The 22079-nt window shown below is 37.7% G+C and overlaps 1 protein-coding gene across 5 annotated transcripts in view; it reads right to left on the bottom strand.

The window, feature by feature from the left end:
* The window catches only part of cntn4 (contactin 4), a 140282-nt gene that overhangs the window by 20207 nt on the left and 97996 nt on the right, over positions 1 to 22079 (bottom strand). For all 5 annotated transcript variants that reach the window (XM_036531204.1, XM_036531206.1, XM_036531205.1 and 2 more), the window contains 2 exons: positions 21833 to 21962; positions 19770 to 19920 (listed from right to left, as the gene is read on the bottom strand). In XM_036531204.1, the coding sequence (XP_036387097.1) occupies positions 19770 to 19920; positions 21833 to 21962 (281 nt within the window). The remainder of the gene's footprint in view (positions 1 to 19769; positions 19921 to 21832; positions 21963 to 22079) is intronic.

The following is a 22079-nucleotide window of genomic DNA, read 5'->3' as shown; positions in this document are numbered from 1 at the left end:
GGAGTGCATTCAACAGAAGTAAATGATACCAAACCGTTTAAGCCTTATAAAACTCTTCCCTTACCAAACTCTTGTTTCATGGGAGGTCATTTGCAATGTGTTTCTAACATCTTTGCAATACCCTTAGTTACTGAAACCTAAATGTAAGTGGTCATGTATGGTATAGCTTGTGTTGACAAAATATTGGTGATGAATTCTCCCTTTTCATTCAATTTTATGCTTTATTCGTTGACAACAAGATCATGGCAAGCAAAAACAAACCACACAATTTGTGTCCAGTTCAAAGAATTCATAAAAAGGATTTAGTATGTCACTGCATGAATCAAAATGAGAAAGAGTGGATTAACAACTGAACTGGTAAATAACCTTGGGTGGAATACAATCCTCCCACTTTGAACAAGTTAACGCATGAATGACAATCAATCCTTTATTTAAGGTCCCGTCGCAGTTCAGTCCTTTGAGTGCAATGCTTCTGTGGTACTCATACTTAAAAGTCTGGGAGTGCTTCAGCACAGTCCTCTACTTAAAAGGAGAACTGGTATTTTCAGATCTCAGCTCTGCCTTAAGATGCCACTTTATTCTCTTAAATTTCACAATCGTATCCAATGAACTAAAAAGGCTGATGATATTTGATGCATTCATTACAATAAGTATTTATCATTGTGTAAAATCAAAATAATCAGAAAAATAATTCATCATCATACATTTTATCATCATAACAACTCCTCTTGTCATACGGAGACTCCTTTGAGTAAAATAAGTTGTGTAGAGTACAGCGACATATATGCAGCATTGCGTGGTTCATGATGCTTGCTGATAATTACAGTATTGTTGTTACAAGTGGATTGCTTTATTGCCCTCACATGTGAACATTTTTCCTCATCTTGAGACAGTTCAGGTAATAATATATCTGTGCAGTACAGTAGTATGTACAAGAAAAATGCAATCTATGGCCTCACAGTACAGTGAAAAGGATAACATTAGCTCAGAACCACAGTTACATTCATTCAAAAAAGTCCTTTCATTTTTTATGGCAATTGCATGAAAAATCATCTTCAGTCTACTTCATGGCAAAACAAGCACTGGTGCCTTTGATCTCTAATTTTTCAAAACTGCATAATAGAGGGTGCTCCAAATCAGAACTCATAAACTTAGCCAGACAGCCTGGACTTACATAATGACTTAGTACTGGACATACTTAGTAAAGTAATCACAACTCCTTAAAGGCCAGCAACACATCACAGTGGAATCATATTTCAACCATCTCTGTAGTATATTGATTTTGTTTGGGTATCATATGAGGTTTCTCTGCTACGGAATTACTATTGAAGGTCAAGGATTATGTGCAGGCCTTCCATTTAGTACTTCAGTGTCACTAGGGTGTGTCATATAAACAGATGAATTTCAGAGCAAACGTCTCCCTTGTGCTTAGTGGGAGAAGGTTATATGTTTTCCAGGTGGGAAAACACATGATTGCATGGAACATCTGTCAAGGGTAGGTCATTAGCTAATTATTTTGTGACCTATGCAAGGGGGTGGAACAATGGCTTCCTGTTTGTCTTTTAAATTTTTTTAATTTTTTTTTCAAAAATATGTGTAATTACAAAAGAACTGCATTTACAACAAAGGAATTTGGTGAAATGTTTACCACGGGTAGGCAAACACAGGGGGTCATGGTGAGAACTAGAAACATTGATTATCTATTAAGAGGGATTACTTTTTGCTAAATGTACTGCATCCCTGGAGACTTTGAACAAATGGAGCAGCACCTTGCTTCATCTAGACCAAGATGTGGCCTTGACAGAGAACAAGCATGGAGGCACACTGCTATGAAGCAATGTAGCAGTAAGTAACTACATACAAGCATTCTGTCTGTTATAGCACACTTCTTCCATCTCAGGGGCACATGGTCAGTAATGTCATGAGAAAAGTATACCCCTTCACAAAGGAACTCGGGGAAGGATGTATCTCCAAAACACCCAGCATACAAAAATTGACAGGTTTTACAAAGCAGATATTCTGTATAATTGTTCAAACATGAAAAGTAGACCTGCCGTTATGATTGGTGACATCAAAATGAAGCTACAATAAAAAAAATCTGGGCAAAAAACAACAAACAGGCACTATTTCTTACCAATGCCACCCGTGCCACAACTAATTCAGTCCTGTGTTTCTTCATCTTACCATCTGAAGAGAATGTGATCTTTCAGACTTTAAACGTCATATCCAAGGGTGAAATGTTTTACGTTTTTATGTCAATTGGCTACTGCAAAGATGTGAAAAACAGGATAAATAAGAATAAGCAGAGGATAAACAAGATAATTCAAATGGTCCACATTTGGCCATTTATTACATGGCTATACAAGGCTGTATCCAAATAGTATCCAAAAACTGAATTAAGACGAGGTTGGACACCACAAAAGTAAATGTCAGGAAGGACTCAGACCTTTGGGTCCATGTGATTATTTCTACAGGAAACCCTATAAAGAGCCCAACCCTCTGTGCTGAATTAGTGAGTGGGATGAGGGGGTAAGTTCTTGTTTGATTATGATCAAAATTCAGTATGAATTTTTTGTATGAATTTGTATGAATTCAGTATGAATTTTCATATTTTGATCTGAAAAAAATACTAACTAGAACATTAACAAGGCAAGCATAATACAGGAAGTAAATCATTCCATGAATGACAATGAAATATATGGCACAGAAGACTTGTCAGCTGTGTGACATAATGGTTAGGGAACTTGACTGAAACTAGAAGCCTGCAGGTTCAAATACGAAGTTAGCTACAGTTGTAGCACCCTTGCACAAGTCAGCCTGACCTGTTTTAGCAAAAGTCCAGCAGCAAAAATGGATGCTGTATAGAATGGATGCTTTGTGGGCCCTGGATAAAAGTAGCCACTAATGAGATAATTAATACAATGTGAAGACTTATGCTGCCAATGTATCTTACTTTATGCTTCACAGGCACCCCTACACAAATAACTTGCTTACATGTTTGATGTCAACACTTACATAGCTTGACAATGTTACTGAGATTATTCAGGGTGAGCCCTTTGCTCAAGGTTGCAACATCAGGTATCCACATTTTAATGAAGATTTGTGCTGAGTAAATATAGGTGCACATACATCAGAGAAACGCAGGCTTTTTTCAGCTTCTTTCCTGTTTGCTGCCAGACACTGACACAAAGACATCTGGTGGATCTGCTCAGTAACCCAAGAGAACACTGCCACCTTGGTCCTTGAATCAGACCGTACGGGGGAAGACGCATCAATAATTTACAGGTGAGATGACACAGAGTGGCACTCTTTTCATGGCAGAATCACACAAGCTAATGCCCACAGTCATAAACCTCCAAAGAGGAGACGATTATTTATAACACAAGGGATCCCGAAACACACTCATGTCATCCTCAAAGTGCAAAAAATTTATAGGGAGAATCAAGCCACAGCCAAAAAAGAGAGGGGCAGCATGAAAAGCTGTGCTCTTTTTCATTCTGCGGCGGGATGAAAGACGTACAAATAACAGTGTGGCCGAGCAGCTGTCGCCTCCACTCTGAAGTGCAAATTGCAGAAAATTGCACAGTCTCAAGTAAAATTTGCTCTTGTTATCTTTTGACTTTTTTTTTAAGAGAAACCTCCACGCTGTCTGAAATGCAGCTCACTGTACGTGGGGAAAAAGTCCTCTGCATAATAGATGTTAAGATTCCATTATAATTTCATGATACTTCTCTGGAATTTTTATTTTATTTTCTGCCTGTTCAGTGCTCTTGGAAGGGTGTCAGTGCACCCCCTGCTGTGGGGGGTTGGTGCTTCTCCACAGCTTTGATTCTGTCTGGAAAGAGAATGGAGGTGTGGAAAGCTATTGCACCTTTCAGTTGGGGGACACAATACACAAATTATCACTTGTACCGTACATATGAAAGGAACAAAAAACTTCTTAAAAAAAAAAAAAAAAAAAAAACTTGGGTTAGCCTTAAACAAAATACGTGTCTTTTCATAATTGTTATTCATTTGATATACACTCAGGAATTAAACTCATGATTTCAACTTATGAATTAATTGGTCAGCGCTTTAGAACATTATGGCCACAGCCTTCATTTTTTTGTTAGGAGGAAATGAGAAAGAGAGAGAGAAGAGAGTGCAATAGAGAAAGAAAACAAATTTAATCGATTTTCTTACAGGCTGATCACGTACTGTGCAATGTACAACGTACTGGTCACTAGGTCCACTACTGCTTTGAGGAAAGTCACTGCTTGTCATATTATACTCATTTAAACAATGCTGTAATGGCGAAATGAATACACTTAGAAATACTGTGACATCAACCACAAACATCCTCAATATGAAGGCGTGGACTAGTGACAACTGATACATTAAGTAATACCATTTAATTAACTGTCACTACAACATTACTTCAACATAATTCTGTGGTTAGAAAACAAATCATTTTCTTTCTCACAATAATGGGACTAATGCAACCACTATGTTGCCAGAATACTGCCAAGACAAAATACTATGTAGTGTGGATGCAGTGTAAACACCACTGTTTCAACACACTGTAACAATGTTAAAAAATCCACAAGCATTTCCATCATATCACAAAGCAGGATCTTGTTTATTCCAGCTGCCTTCAAACTAGACCAACATGAAACCATTATAACTTTAAATCATCCTATGTCTCACTTGCAAGAAAGTCAGTGGATCTCATTTAATCTCAGCTGCAGTGTTTCAAACTGTCTCAAAATGAGATAATTAGGAAATCTCAGGAACCACTCAGGAATCAACCCATGAAAATGTCAATTAAGATTCAAATTGAATTTCCTTACTTTCTAAATAAGAAAAAAAACAGGCCATTTCAATACAGTATGATCCAAAAGTGTGATATAATTACCATGTGACATTTTGCAACTAATCCATTTCTCAGATAAGGTCAACGTACTGGATGACAATTGATAGAATAAGCAGCTGTTATAGATTAATACATTATTTATATGATTTCAGCTACTTCTGGTAAATATTACCAAGCCTCAGGGGAATATAACGGTTTGTAGTAGCCATTTTTTCACCAATATTTTTAGTGAGAGCATGTAGTGATTACACTCACTGAAATTTATGTTAAGTACAAGGACATGTTTCTCTTAGAAGATCTCAAATAAAGATTCTGATTGACTGTCTGTGAATCAATTAAAACTCCTCCAAACAATCCAAGAAATTCTGAATTTCAGGAACACCAGGCACATTAAGACGACACATTAAGAAATAAAAAAAAAAAAAAAAAAAAAGCACTGCAAAACAATTAAAAATATTGCTATTTTTTACAACAGGGATGTCATTATGTTCTACATCTATAACGTTTTATTTCAAACAAATGTTTTAAGAATTTAATATTTATTCTTACATGTGCCCATGCATGTCATGCATGCGCACACGCATCAATTGCCCACATTTTTGGCATCAGAATAGCTTGATTAGTATTGGAAAAAAAAATCCAAATTCTGACAATCCAATTGCTGTTTGGAAATAATGCATACATATGCAATAATGGGGCATAGAGTGTAATGCAATTTCTCACCTTGGATCAGTCTTAAGTTTTTTAACCTTTATTTTGCCAGGAATAATCCCATTGAGATTCAAAATCTCTTTCACAGGGGATTCCTGTTCAGGACAGCGGTAAAATAGTTACAGATTTCAGTGGACAATATATCAAAATAGTAAAGATAATAATAAAATCTTAATAGGAACAAACAGATAAGAAGCACATTAACAGAGAGCAATCAATGGGCTATACGCAAGACAAATCAGTACCACATCCTCCATAATCAAAAATTTAAAGTCATCATAGGTTTTTAAACAGTCAAGATGGTATTTGTTTCATATCTGCTTCCATGACCAAGGGGTAAAGTAGCTAAATGCTTTCTCATCAAAGCCAGCACAGGTTTGTTGAATGCTGAACAGAGCCAAATCCTGGGACCTAAACTGATATGTTCTCATTGGTTGCCAAGCCAGGAGAGAGCTAAGATAATGACAGATGACAGACCTTTGTTGATTAGTCTTTGCAGCATAACACAATGGTCATCAGTATCAAAGGCCTTGGATAAATCTGAAAACAATGCCGCACAAAGCTCTTTCATGATGTCATTCATTATGTTTAAAGCCTTGCTATTACAGTGGTACTTCCTAAAACCAGACTAAAACTCACAGAGAAGAGCATTATGCAATAAAAAAGACCTTCTAAAATGTTATCAAGAAGTCTATAATTATTTAGGTCTGAGGGATCACCACCTTTCAGTACAGTAAGAATAAATGTGCTTTCCAAATTTTAGCAATTCTGCACATCGGGGGGAATGTGGAAATGTGGGAAATTATTTCAACAATGAATTCTGCTGCCAACTTAAGAAGAACAGGATCATGTCTATTGGGACCAGAGGGATCTATGGTTTCAAGTGTATTAGCAGCCTCTTGTAATTTAAAAGTGTTAAGCCAGAAATCAAGTTAAATTCTATGTGAGGTTTTACAAGATATTGAGACAGAATTTGAATCGGCTTCGTTATGAAACACAAAGTCAGCAGAAACAAATGGTAATTAAAGGAGTTAAGCATTGTTGATTTATCCGTTGCTGTGCCATAAGCTAAGTTAATGAATTGTGGGAGAGCAGAGGCTATTGCCTGATGACATGGACTTAATTGTCTTCCTTTTCCAATAAAGTATGATCTTGCCTTACAAATCAAGAGGTACATGTATTTCAGAGATGTCTAAAATGAATCCAGTGTTTTTCTGAGACTTACTTACAGTAGCCTAGGCTTTCCTTTCATGAATAAGGTTCATCTGAGAACCAAGGATTATCATGACCTTTTACTTTTTCCATGGCCTCCCTATTTCCAAAAGGGAGCATGTCTTTCCATAATTTCTAAAAACAAAGAATGAAAATAAGACCAGACTGTCTCTACATCAGGGGTAAAAGTTACCTTTCTCCAATGACATAAATTTAAATTCTGCAAGAAAGTTTGCTAAATAAAGTATTTAAAATTCCTGACATTTTACAGCTATGGAATTTAATATTAAATTAAAAACTGTAACAATGACACAATGATTGCAAATATTATTTGGGAAAATAGAGGTATACTTGCGAATAGCATTAGTTAAAAACAAGTCTGGAAAGGTGGATTAAGTGTAAAGAGTCACAATATTCCTTAAAAGATTCAGGGACCAGGGTTGACCAGTCCCAGTTCAGATCAGCAACCAGCAGAATATCACTATAATTTAGACCAGACAGCATATCTGACAAGGAAATAATAGCTTCTTTTAAAGCAAATGGAGGTCAATAGCAGTCTAGAATTGTCAGGTTGCAACCTCTTGAGAACTTAAATTTGAATGGTAAAAGCTGGAACTGTTGAGGAACTGATTTCAATAACCCAACAGTAGAATGAAAGTTTGCCTTAGAGTAAATTTCTGTACAAAATACATTGCAACCATTCATATGTATATTCTAGACTCAGACAGACTTCGACAGCCATGTTTCAGACAAAACCATATATCAACCCAAATTCTGACCTTGTCAATTTTTGGTAGGAGATTTACAACATTCAGATGTACTACTCCTAAACCAGATCTATTAATAAAGTGTGCTGGAGTCTGTAAAAACTAAATTTGCCTGGATTTGGTTGTACATTTCCAAAACTATTATAATGCACTGTAAAGAACACAATGTAAAAATATTAACCACAACCAGTCCAAAAATTGTAATGCGTTGTTGCATGCTACTTTGTCAGTTTTTTACACCTACAGACGGTCCCTGACTTACGATGGCTCGACTTACGATTTTTCGACTTTACGATGGTGCGAAAATGATACGCATTCAGTAGAAACCGTACTTCGAATTTTGAATTTTGATCTTTTCCCGGGCTAACGATATGTGGTATGATACTCTCTCACAATGTTGGGCAGCGGAGGCGAGCCACAGCTCCCAGTCAGCCATGCGATCACGAGGGTAAACAACTGATACTCTACAGTGTACTGTGTTGCCAGTGTTTTTTGGATATTGTGTTTTGTGTTTTCACTTTCAGTACAGTATTCAATAAATTACATGAGATATTCAACACTTCATTATAAAATAGGCTTTGTGTTAGATGATTTTGCCCAACTGTAGGAGAATGTAAGTATTCTGAGCACGTTTAAGGTAGGCTAGGCTAAGCTATGATGGTCGATAGGTTAGATGTATTAAATGCATTTTTGACTTACAATATTTTCAACTTATGATGGGTTTATTGGGACGTAACCCCATCGTAAGTCGAGGAGCACCTGTAGTTTATCTTCAGACATCATAATCTATACCTAACTTTACAGTTGCCATAAAAATGCTTTAAAATGTACTGTATATAAACACAATAATTATTAGTAAACACACAATGAAATCACCACTACAATGGACATTTTTTTTCTTCATCAGGTATCACAAGGCCAGAAGGGATTTCCCAATTTAAAGTTGGAAAAGACTCTCTGCCTCGTAATCATTAGCGGCATAAACAAAATGAGACTGCGGAAAATAGGGGTTAAGATTCTATCATTGAATTTACTCAGCCATGCAGTTGTGTGAAAAAGGGGCGTCTTCTGCTTCTGGTGATTTCACAAAATAATTAACCTCAGCTAAGGCGTGTTAAATTCTTGGCACATTCTATCTCTGAAAGCACTTACTTTGTACTCAGTTCTCCTTGCCAGTTTTAATGACTGTACAGTACCAGCCCCTTTCCAAGGCTGTTTAAAATGCCAAACTCATATATGTAGCAAATTAAGCTGGTCTTTTGGATTGTGTTCAGCTGCACATGTTTTTCCAGGTTTAAGTGCAGATAAGGAGAGGTGTGCAATTTAGTATCTGGATATTCCTGGTATACAATGACCATCACTGACCTACCTGCAGGTGGTGTTTCTAATCATGATGGTATCAAACAGTCTGTGGAAAATACAATGCCCAAGCAGGAAACTCAGAAAGAGGCTCAGATGCCGTATCTGTAGGGAGAAAGGCGAGGTCACCTTATCCTCTCTAGGGACAAGAGGTTGGACGTAACATCAGGTGTTGATGTATGTTTTAGACTGCCTTTCAAACCCTGCAGTGAATGAAAGAAAACGTCTGGAGTCTAAAGATAAATTGTAAAGCAGTTTTTCTTTGAATGCCTCCCATAGATCTTTGTGTTTGAAAAGGATGACCTTCTGAGACATGTAAATCAAAACAAACTGCACAAAAATGACCCGGTAAGTAAATGCTGAAATGTAGCAAGTGATTCAGCTCAACGAAGGAGTCAAGAAGTCATTTAGTGTATTTACATCCTGAAGACAAATCTGGCATGCACAGCATGGCTTCTAATGTTGTCATCCTCAAGCTTAAATGAGTTATAGTCCAAGAATGACTGCCTTTGTATCTGTGTATGTGCGGTTATGAACTTGTTTTACTGGTACATTTAAATCTGACAACTCTCCAATATCCACGTAATTAATATCGATTTTTGACATAAGAGCCTTTCCCATTGCTTCCTGACAGTCCTGACAGATGTCACATTATAATACTTTATCAACTCTGACTAATAGGTCTAAAAATAATAATCTAATTTTGATTAATACGGACTGAACCAAGAATTGTATTCATTTCTAAAGTGATTTTACATGAGTCAAGGCTTCTGTTTGGTTGCTGTCACACTCTATGACCTCTGGTCTTTCACCTGACATAATTAATATTTTTAATCATTATCATCATTGCTGTTCTTCTCAACATTAGTAAATCTTACACAGGTCAGATTTAATAAGACAATAAACAACATCTGCAGGAAAGAAAAAAAGAAGAATAAGTGCTACAGCAAGAAAAATCAGAGGGCTTTCACTGTATGCACAGGTATTTTACCTCCCAGACTATGATGGGACTCTCCATGAGGATTACAATGTGTGAGATTACTTATAACTGAATATCGCAGAAAGCTCTTAATCCTGCAGAGCACAATTTGCATAGCGTTTGAACCCAGATGGTACATTACAGCTGTGACTACATTTACAGCAACTGAAAATCCTGAGCGGATATGTGACTATACACATTGCAAAAGCTTACTAAGAAATTATCAACAGTATGTTTAGAAGACAAAAACCAGTGAGACATAAAACTAATGTTTTGGGAAGTGGTGGCTCTCAAGGTTGCAGGTTTGATTATAATGTGAACAATTATGATCCTTGATTAACTGCCTGATTAGCTAGCTCTGACACTAGCTAGGGGTGTAACATAACCTCTACAGATAGCTAGCTGGATATTTATACAAAGCTGCACTTGGTGTAGCTTTCGAAGAGAATAAACTATTATTCTACAATACCAGTGTTTCCCTTCTATTACAAAGCAATGACAGGCTGCAATTACACAAACAGCTCCTGCCATTACTACTGATTTAGAATCGAAGTAATTAGTATCAAATTAGGTGTTGTCATTTAGAGTATCCATTTATTGGGTCACACTGATTTCAGGCTGATGTAATGTCAATAGCAACAACAAAAAAAATGAAATATTGGAGCACTGAGCCAATGCTTTTTTTCTAAAGCAGTAGGTAAAAAGAAAGAAAGGAAAAGTTTTTTGCTTTCTGACTCAAATGTCAATCAGAGCATAGTGTGAAGGTCAATAATGTGGCGTGCAGCATTTGAGCCACAGCCATGCAGAACCTTAAACAGTGGAATGTGATAAAGAATGATTGGCAGGAAGTGTCAGATCCATACTCTTTTTACAGTACAGATGGCCCTGTATCCTGCAAACACTCGATGGTACAGGGTGATTTTTTTAAACATTATTTCAAAATTGGAGATAAAAGCCAGAGTTGCAGGCTATCGCTGAAATGACATTTCTCCTCAGGATCTTCCCAGGCTGACCCTAACACTTCAGAGGTCTGAACAACACTGAGGTTGCCATGGCAATCTGCGAGCTCATAAAAACACAGCCAAGGGGACAGGCATTCACCGTGTGATGGAGGTATTACTCTTTAATTTGCAATCCTGTGCCAGGCACTTACTGTTCCTTATAATAAAATCAAGTGAGGAATTACAGCATTTCCCTAGTGGATACCAACAGGCAAGTGACATGTAATGTGGAAAACAATAGGCTGTATCTCCAAGAGTAAGGACACATGTTGCTGAATGATGAACACAACCCACATTTACCCAATTTTTAAAATACATTTGACTTGTTGTTTTTTGACTCTACAAATCAGGGTGCCTGACCTGTCCCTAGCCTGAGGCCTCTTGCATCCCATCAGTGTTTCACGTGTGGCTTGAAGTGAATGTGACAAAAAAGAAATCACACACATTGGATTAGATTAATACTACTAAAGTAAACTAAAGATTTTACCATTCCCAACGCCACTTTACCAATAGATCGAGAGGGGGAATGGCAACAAAAGTCTGGTCAAAGCTCTCCAAGGTCTACTAAAGCATCACCACAATGCAAAATGATCTTACTATATGGAATTAAGATCTTAAACCTATATTACATCAGCCTGATGACTCCTCCCTAATGGAACCTCAACGGTTTCCCAGGCTGTTGGGATGAATCGTCTTTTTTTGTATCTTTCAGGATGGACAATTAACATCTACCGACACAGCACAACAGGTCCTCCCACTGAAAATGCGTAAGAAGAAAATGAACACTCCAGCACACTAAGACTTCTAATTAAAAGTAGATGGCTGCTCTCTTTCATTTTTGAGAGACATATAATTGCCACCATTTTGTTTTTCAATCTCTGGAGAAATTCTGTCTGGGTAACTTTGTAGACTATATGGTGTATAACACTGAGGTTTCACATAGGATTTTTAATCCTGTTCACTGATTCTCCTGCCTAATCATCTGTCCAAATGATCTTTTTTTTTTTTTAGCAAAACAGAGCTAAGTTGAACTAAGGACATGGTTGTGCGAATATCTCACTACAATGCCATCATGTATATTTGTGCCTAGACTGCCTAATCTAGATACATAATAACTGGTACTCCACATATCCCTTGCACCTACGATTCACTCAGGGAGGCTTGAATAGTCTTTAGGATTACACGTATAATATCTGGTATAGACAGGCTGCATACAGTCTGCTACCTGGATACAGTCATTGACTTGATGTAAACTGGCCCTTCACAACCCTAGTGAGATTTAAAAAAAACATGTTTTCCATCTTTAATTTATCCAAACAAAATTGCATAATGTCAAATCAGCGCTTGTTTAAATTAGCATCTTGGCATTACAGATAGCAAAACAACTTCATGATGGATAAAATCACATGGGTAATTTCCTCACATCCCACAAGTATTTTTTTCACATGTTAAGTTGTAATATCTTATTCATAGGAAGGCAAAAAAGAGCAAAAATTGCTCAACAGGGGTGGGTGTTATGGCAATCAGAGTTAGCAGAAATGAACAGTTTCATATATTTTGGGATTAGTTTAGGTTTAATGGATTCACAATAAAACCACTCTCTTCTTGTGTGTGGCATCACAGTACCACATTACTTACAGAAACTATTTAATACAGCACATCATGCTAACTGCTTATTACCAGTAACTATTCTAATCAAACTCCAGCATCCACATTTGCATTGACTTAATTCCCCACTGTAGAATAGGCAAGATTGCTTTCGTAATTAAACTGGAAAGAGAAAGTGTTTATCAGCTACTGACACAAAAGCCTCATGGATGTACCGGTACAGGATTTCTTTAATCACAAATTGCCCTCTCAGTTTATTTCTTCCAGTTGATATTCATCTCCTGATACTTGGGGGTATCCTTCAAGGAATAAAGAGCGGACATGTGTTCTGGAGACATTGTCTGAGGAACCAAGATGGATTACTCGTGCTGTGCTGGCGGATTCTCACTTTGAAAAATGATATCAGCAGCGGTCTCCCAGATAAAAATAATCCCACAGAACAGAACACGAAACATGGACTAGTAAAGGATTCTATCCTAATCTTAACAAACATCTTTAAATTCACTTTTGCTTTGGGTTAAAATGCTTCAACTGTTCTTTCTTCGATAGTTTGTTTCACAGTTTTTTATCCCTGTCCAAAGCAGAAGTTTGAAAAAGGTTACTGAAACAGATTTTAAAAATGCAAGATAAATTGCTCACAAATCCCTGGGTAAAGAATCTAGGGAAATAAACAATTCAAGATTCAAAAACCATGGGCCCACAATAAAAAAATATTTCACTGTATATTGCCATGAAAATATAAGTATAAGCATCAAATTTCTCATCAGTGTCTACCATCACAATTAACTGGTAGAGGAAATTATCTAGCAACCTTTTTTCATAGTGTGACTGCTCAATGTATGAAAATATCACAAGATACCAGCTCTGAAGCAGAATAGGTAATCCACAGAGCTAACTGGGAAAATGCTTTTCTTGAGAGGTGATGGCAAACCCACATTTGTACCTTTCACTAGGGCTGTTTAAGAACGTATCCTGATCTTGGGATGATATGCAAACAGAGCTGCAATCCCGCGATTCCTCTCTCACCCCACTGTCCCCTTCAAGTGACATTCTCTGTACTGTCTACATTAAACAGTAGGAGGACTAAGGCTAATTTACACCGAAATGACTTCAGCTGGCTAGAAACACATTCAAGGTCCTAAGTTTCCCCCTTCTCAAATGGCAGAGCAATAAGGTAAAATAAGTTTTGGGTAGCAAGACGTTTAATATTCCACACGGGCGCCATAAGGGTATACTGTAGCTATGTGAGACTGAGGATGATTCCAAATAGTCTTTACAAGCAGATGTTCAATTAGAATCAAATGAGGAAATTAAAGCTGTGATGGAAAAAACTGACATTTAAACTTGATAAACAACAGTTTTTAATAAGCACAACAGCATGTTGTCTAAAAATGATATGCAAAAACATCACATTGGGCTTCACTTTCAAAATTAATATTTAATCACTCTCTTTATTAATAGACCTGTTCCCACTGACTACAATCAAATTTTCCAGCTTCATAACATTTCATTTTCATCAGTAGAGGTTGCGTTGATTTTCATCTGCAAGACAATGATAGACAGACATAAACCAATCAAATTTAAAATATTCTCACTAATGTTAGAGTTAGACCCATAATTTAATTAGATAGAAGGGGTGATAGGGACTCCTACACACATTCATAAAACCAATGCAAAATGAATGAATCACAGTTACAGTTATACACGAAATGATCTCTTAACAAGTACCCTGCATGAGCGTTAATTTAAATGTGGAGCCAGAGACATTCATGTCTCACGCATTCTGATTTCTGAAATGAAGTCTCCCTTTTGTACATGGCAGTAATGCATCCTGGAAAGCGTGTCATGGAGCAGATGTGCCTTTAAATGCAGTTTACCCCGCTGGCAGGCATCTCTTCATCCATTTTACAGCCATCATCATTTCCTCTGCTTTTGTAGGGAAGCGGATTGGTCACAGCCAAAGCCAGAACTGGGGCAATCTAAATACAATACTTTTTACTTTCTGTTAAGGACAATGTTGTCAACAGCCAATGACCCGACAAAGGAAATGGAGATTGATTGAGCTGGTCATTCCAGTGCGACAGAGACCAAACCTAGCCATAGTGGAGTGACTAAAACGTACAACATGACTCAACATCTATTTCATCGCTAATGGACTGCACCGATTTCTGATTTCTATAAAGAGCAGTTCCAGCGTGTCCAGATCATAATTTCATCTTTGTGTTGTCACATTACCTCCTTTCCTGTAAAGCTAATCACATTACCGCATATCATTATGTTATCTGATAAGTGCCGTTTGTCCCTGTGACAGTTCTGAGTTTCAGTGATTATATATTCATGTTTCAATAATATCTGAAAAATGTGATTCATCAGCCACAGATCAGAGCTTTATTGAATTAATCTGGATTAATCAATTAGATTCATCTTTCAAATGCTACAGCCTTATTGCTGAACTTGAAATAAAATGCTCACAATGTAAAGGTCTCAGTCTTTTTATATAAAATCTGCATACACCAGCCTTGTGTAGGTGAATGACTTCTTTCAAGCAGAGATGGTATTTTGATTTAACATTAGAAGAAAACATCCTGACTGGAAATACTTCATAATGTGCCACCACAGACAAATTTGACAGGAAAAAAAAAAAGAAAACAGCTGGAACTCTAGAATAAATAGACAGACTGTACTCTGATTCACAAAGCTTCAGGCAAAATTCTCAAAAGGTCAATGTGATAAATATAGACAAAAGGAATGGTCCTTTTTTCAATTTAATACTGTTTTGGCCTCTTTTGTGGCTTCCGGTGCATGTTGTCTATTTAGACTATATTCATCCAATTAAGGAAAATGTTTGTCTCAACAAACCATGTCAAACCTTACAAACTTTCCATCAATCCACGTATTGTTTATGTTTATCTATTCAGATTGTACCATGCAGTTATGCGCTGTGCAACATCTCCTGGGAGATCTTCTTGTTCAGATATCAGCACTTGTTCAGCACTTCAGTTCATGCAATTCAAGACCCATGGGTGCAAAAAGAATGTGAAATATTTTTTATGACATTGTTTGCATATTAAGAAATAGTACATGCATACTCTAGCTTCATCTACACATCTAGCCGGTTGCTTTTTTGCCTTGTTCAAAGCATTACATTAAATAGATGAATTATGCATCTATAAATTAGAGGGGGAAGAGTCACACCAATTATACACAAATGCAGTCATCTGTGCTTCTGTTTTGATCACAATTGGCAGGGTTAAATTTCTTGTTGACAATGCTTTAAATTCCATTTAATTTAGTTAATTATTCAACATTTAACATTAGTGCACAGATAACAAGGGTCACCCCTGCAATTTTCTTGCTGTCAAGGTGCACTTCATCTTCCTGTTTCATTTACTACAATCTCTTCTCTCCAAATTCCCAATAGTTTTGGGAGGAAGTGTGTCGTTCCAACAGATAAACAGAAAGTCAAGCTGCCTTGAATTTGAACATAGGAAACGGTACTTCAGTTATATCCGCTCTTGGATTTGTTACTTTGTTATTTCTCAATCTTGAGGTTCATTGGACCGAGCAAGATAAAAGAGACAACTCAAAAAAAAAAAAAAAGCACATAAAGGACACCAGTGCAAGGCAGCGGTAAGGACAAGCATACATGAAAAGGACCTTGCATAACTACTGAACACAGCTAGAGTCAGCAGGTGCAGAGACCAGTCACAGGGAGAGGGTTAACTCGGACAGAAGGAAAAAAACACTGAATGCAGTTGAAATGTAGGTGAGAGGTGCTGCCGAGAGGCCAGTGTGTTTTCCTTACAGTGACATCATTAAAATGGCATGTTTTAGGCATTGATCCACAGCTGACACGGCCCACTTACATGCGCATCAGCCCGATCTGCTCTGAAGTCCTGACTTGCGATCTCAGCTGCTTTGTTCCAGCTGATGTCATCTAAACTGCGTCCCTGCAGGGCTGTCTGTGTGAGATAAGACATCCCCTCTCCTGGCTTCCTGCTGAAAAGGCGGCTGCTATGAAGATGGATTACCCGGCTGGCGACACTGGCTCTCCTCCCTCCAAAAGCCACCACAGAGAGCTAACGCAATTAATGCAATTAATCTTGAAAGACTGGAGTTCAGCAGCTTGCTTTTGATTATGCACGCTCATATAGAGAGATGCACCTGTATTCTGGTAAATTTCATTTTGCATGCAATAATAAAGTGGTTACTGATTATTAGTGAGCAACTGCACTGGCAGCGCATGTCCTGCACAATGATCAATTGCGCATTGATACTTTCCCCGTCACAAGGTGAAACATTCATTTAACTCTCTTCCTGTTGACTCACTGGGTCAGTGGCCCTGTACTTATAGCATCTACTGTGACATTGGAAGGTTATGAGTTCAACCTGCAGTGGAGTCACACCAAACAATTTTACACTGATTAAAGCAATGCTGAGATGAGTATTTGCCTTAGGGTAGAGTGTTCAACCAAGCCAAACATCACCTAAGTTTCACTGCTTTTTCTCATCACCAAATAATTGTGCCAGCAAATTTAAATAAAATACATAAATGAAACCAAAACGGTTTTAAAAACTGCCCTGTAATGTGGGCTCTCTAGATAGTGATTGCATTATTAAATTGAAAAATATTAGCAATATGTATCACAGTGTATACATAGACATCCTCACAAGGAGCCAAGTGCTTTGGGAATACTACATCAAGGTACAGATGCCTAGATAACTATATCTCACTTATGCACCCCATAATTCCACACATTTCCCATAATTATCAACACAATTATTAAACAGCATACAAGCCCCATACAATGGATCCTTAAAATCCAGGCACTAAATAAAAATGAAGACTGTACCAGTCACTGTCTTGTGGCCTTTGGGGCTGTGTCCCACCACCTGTTGTAGTTTAGCTCATGCACGGCACATGTTTTGTGGTTTATTCCAAGTAAAAGCACTAAAGCTCTTTATCTCACATTACAAATGACGTTCTTACAAGGAACATTCAGGAACATTCTAACAAAGAAAGTAGACATTGCTTTGCTAATTGGTACAATAGTTTGCGGGGCTTCACTTCAGACAACTTCAAAGTTCATCACCAGCAGGTTGGCACATCAGTGGGTTGATGAAGATTCAAACTTTTTCTCCAACAGCCTAATAAATTCTATTCAGATTTACATGCAACTTCATATAAAGGGCTCTTTGAGCTTTTTACAGCCATTGTTCCCTTGTACGTACTTTGACTTAAAGCATATCTTTCTGCGTTTTGATGTATATAAATGAGAGAGAAAGAGAGTGAATGAGAGGTAATCATATTCCTTGACTAAAAACGTATTACATTTCAGAAGAAAGAGTTATTTGGCAGGATTCCATATATTGACAATGCTACCCAGCAGCCTGTCAGGAATTCATTTGGTACAATGCAACCTGGGGTATGTGCTTCAGCTTCTGATGTGCACATTTTCCTTATTAATTACCTCTTTGTCACTGACAAGCAATGTCTGTCTGGAATTCTCATTTCACAGGAACAGGTGAGATAATTTAGTGTCAAACTTCAAAAAACTCAAATCAACACCCACCAACCAACTGGAATACAGATAAACAAGTACTGAGATGCTATGAATGAATTCTGCTCAGTGCAGTACATCGCCATCATATATGCTTCTCATAATAACATTGGCAGTTATTAATAATGGTTTTTCCCTTTTGTGATATCCAACATGTGAAGCCTTCATTTTGTCAAAAACAACTATTACGTGCATTAAACACTGAAAACTACCACTTCCCTCCAGCATAACTTTGTTAAAAAAAAATGAAAAAGGTTGTAATTCTCTTTGAGAGCAAATGGACAAGCACTCATGGGAGAACAAAATGAGCCTTATAGTTCACATTTTCAAGCCTTTCTTTTAGCCTAAAGAGCTGAGAGTGTTGCATTCCTTTCGTGTTAACTAACAAAACATTCTCTCCTTCTTTCATGAAAAAAGACTGGCCCCTGCTCATATGTTTTCCTGAGCAAGGACTGTTAAAGCTGATATTTTGGCAAAAGCAGAACATTGCTGTTTTCAAGTGTTCTCCATCTCTTTAGATCTAACATTTTTCTTGTTGGACTAACACAAAGGTAATGAGCTGAATGAATCAATACTTACACTGGAAACAAAATAAGCTTCATGAAAAGTTTGCTAACAGGTGAACAAAAACTCGAAGCCCTAACACATCCACCCACATGTATACGCACACAGAGAATTTGATGAAAACATGACATGTCTTAAATACTGAATATAACCTTAAGCACTTTTCAGGGTGTACAGCAAGTGCAAATTACAGTGTAAATATTTTGTAAAAATTATTACAACAATATATTAATACCGTTACGGTAATACAGAATACTACATGAAACACTTTCTTCCATATGGTCAAACTATTGAATTGAAATTAGTGTTGAGTACTACCAGTTGAGATGACAACTGAAGGGCACCAACAGTGTAACTGCAATGCAAATACACACCCTGCTCATTTGCATGCAGCAACACATTTTTTGCGCGTATGAAAATGAAGATAGGTCCTCACAATCCCTATGTCAAGTTGCCTTAGTCTCATACTAACAGCACCCCCTCCAGGAAAGACTGGGCCCGGTCCGTCTGCCAAAAGCTCTGTCATCGAAACCCCCCCACGAAAAAGCGTGAACATATGTCTGCAGGCGGGGTGGTGGGATGACTGCTTTAAGACCCCCACAGTGGGCGAAAAGTGCTTGATTAACACCCTAACTGTGCACTCAGGGGGTGCACTTTTTGACACTTAAGAGCACGGCAGTACTCCATTTCCTTCCAGTCCACCTACTGGTTTTTAAATATATTCCACACAGGAGAAGTGATAATGCTTGCAAATATGTGACTGGATGAAAATATGACCCACACACAACCTAACATACATACACACGCACATGTGCATAAATCAGCACTTAAAGTATTTCTGACTGGAGTGAGGATATTAAGCTGTAATGTTTTGTTGACATTTTTCAATCAAAAAGTAGATAAATGCGAATGGATGAATAGCTGAGGGGGATATTCAATTAAAACTGGAAAATGTGGACAACAGGCCCACCACCATAAATGTGGAAAACACGACCAAACAGACATAACACCTATAACTAGATCTTGACAAAAAAATTCATCAGACATCAGCCTTTCGTTACCCTTTATCACCTTCCTACATCTGACCAAACCCTGCTTAAAAAATTCCTGTTTGAAACAGTACAGCAATAGTCAGTTCAGGAAGGAGTGCCATACCTGTGGCTCTCTCGCAGAGCCTCGTTCCCTTTCCTCCAGGAGATCATACCCCAGGGAGACATCTTTGGCTTACACTCAATCAGCACGTCTCCGCCCTCTCGCACCAGTGTGTGTGCCTTCAGCGTGTTTTGAGAAAAATCTGGAGCAACAGCTGAGAAAGGACGAATGCATTAAACACAAGAAGGGTGCCCTGGCCACCATTCAAGGCCCACACCAAACACCACTTTAATCCTTCACGTCTGCTTCCATCGGCAGATCATATTATAATGTGTATGCAGACAGACATCGAAGAACTCTTAAAGATGAACAAGTAATTAGACAAGACATTCAAGATGTGAGATTAAAATCCTTGGCTGTGTTCCTCGCTAAATTAAAATAAATCGGTCAGTCAGCCACTGAGCTACAAACAAATACAGTTGTGAAATGAGGAACTCTTCTGTAAAATCCCCCCAAGGTTTTAATTACAGACCTCTATAGATATTTACGTCTATTTTGAATATATCATCGTTCAGAGTGTACTTCAAAGTGAGGCACGCATTTGTGATGTTGAACTGAAATGGCACCACGGAAGAACAGCACACCCTGCACTTCTTAATTAAAACAGAGTCATTTTTCTGCAGTGAAAAAAAACAACGGGGAAATGTCACATCCTTTTATTTTTCCAGCCCAAATTGGTTTTATCATTATAATTTTCTTAGCTCCTCGATCTTCCTTTCTTTTTTTAACAAGGAGTTCAATTACTACCTATCTGCAAGAAACACCACTGACATTTTCACTTTCACGTGCGACTTCAATTAAACACTTCTGCTGTGCCGTAGAATTTCCTACCCAGATTCACGATAAACCGATGATGATCAGACCTGGCCATTTGGAGGGGGCTGGCAGGATGCCATAATTATGAAGGGGGGGGAGGGGAATGCAGGCAGGGCCATGACATGTGGCGTTGATATGACTGGCTGGAGCGTATAACTGGTGTGAGGGCCTTCAGCGTTAGCATTTGACCACAGGTCTGTCATTAATGCTGGTATCATTTGTTATATTACTCACAACCAGAGATGCCAACTTCAACGGATGGAAAATAGTTGTGTGAGGTATCAAATCTATTTATTAGTTTGCTGCTTCATTTAGTAGCGTTTGGTGTGTATTTACAATTGCAATTCATTTGTTAATACATACATATGTTAAAAAAAAACAGCATTTATTTTTCAATGTATTTATTTTCACCTATTTTATTGATTTACTTTACTGATTTAATTAAACTTAGTCATTTTTGTCTACACATTTCAATTCATATATTTACTCATTCTTTTTCATTTTTGTCAGTTTGTCAATAGTTCTTCAGCCATTTAGCTACAGTGCAGCTAGTGTCATTCCCAACTGATGTGCAGTTCATGAACTAATGAATCTTAAGCATAGTGTGCAGATTGTCACTATTGTAAAAGATTCATTTCTTTTAATCATCAGTCAGGCAGTCCCGAATGCTTTGAGCGATCCCTGCATCAACCCTCTGAAAATCGCAATAGGGAAAGTGAGTAGCATGTGGAGAAAAAGAGTCGTAGTGGGGCAGGCCATGCCCAGCCAATGTATGAAAATTATAATGTACATCCACCATGTCATTGAACATAAACATCTCAAAGAATAGACCCAATACACTGTCAAATAATATAAACTGTGCCAGTTCACTACATGAAAGTAGAGATCTGGGACTGTGATGATGCAGCTCCTTTCAATGCCCTCCTACTGACAACCAACAGTACAATCCAACTTTGATGCGAGAATCACACACTAGGTTAAAGTAAATGTCTAGATCAATGGATACATTTGTAAATTGACTTAATAAAATCTTGTATACATTTGTATGTGAATTGTAGCATCACGGTTGGTGCATGCAATTTTTATGGGTTGGCATCTCTGCACAACATAAACACAAAGTTCAATGATAGACAGTACTTGTTTAGTACGTGGCAGACCAGTTAGAGACAACATCAGTTACCGTAACTATGCAATAAACACGGCCATAATAGCACATGATACACCATAATACATTTTTTTTTAATCCATACCAATAACTCGCAGCTCTGCATTGGTGTATATCTCCCCATGTTTGTTGCCAGCCACACACTGGTACATTCCAACATCAGGCAGCGTTAAACGGCTGATTGACAGGGCCCCGTTGATGACTTGTATTCTTTCCTTAAAAAGAGACAAGAGTTAATTTACATCCATGTTTAATCCAATTCCTAATTGACCAAGCAAAGCACTCACACAGTGGGCTGGTGAATTACCATTTGAAACAGACAGGAGGGGTTA

This window comes from Megalops cyprinoides, chromosome 6 (assembly GCF_013368585.1).
Source record: "Megalops cyprinoides isolate fMegCyp1 chromosome 6, fMegCyp1.pri, whole genome shotgun sequence".
Taxonomy (NCBI): domain Eukaryota; kingdom Metazoa; phylum Chordata; class Actinopteri; order Elopiformes; family Megalopidae; genus Megalops; species Megalops cyprinoides.
This window is presented reverse-complemented; position numbering and strand designations above follow the sequence as displayed.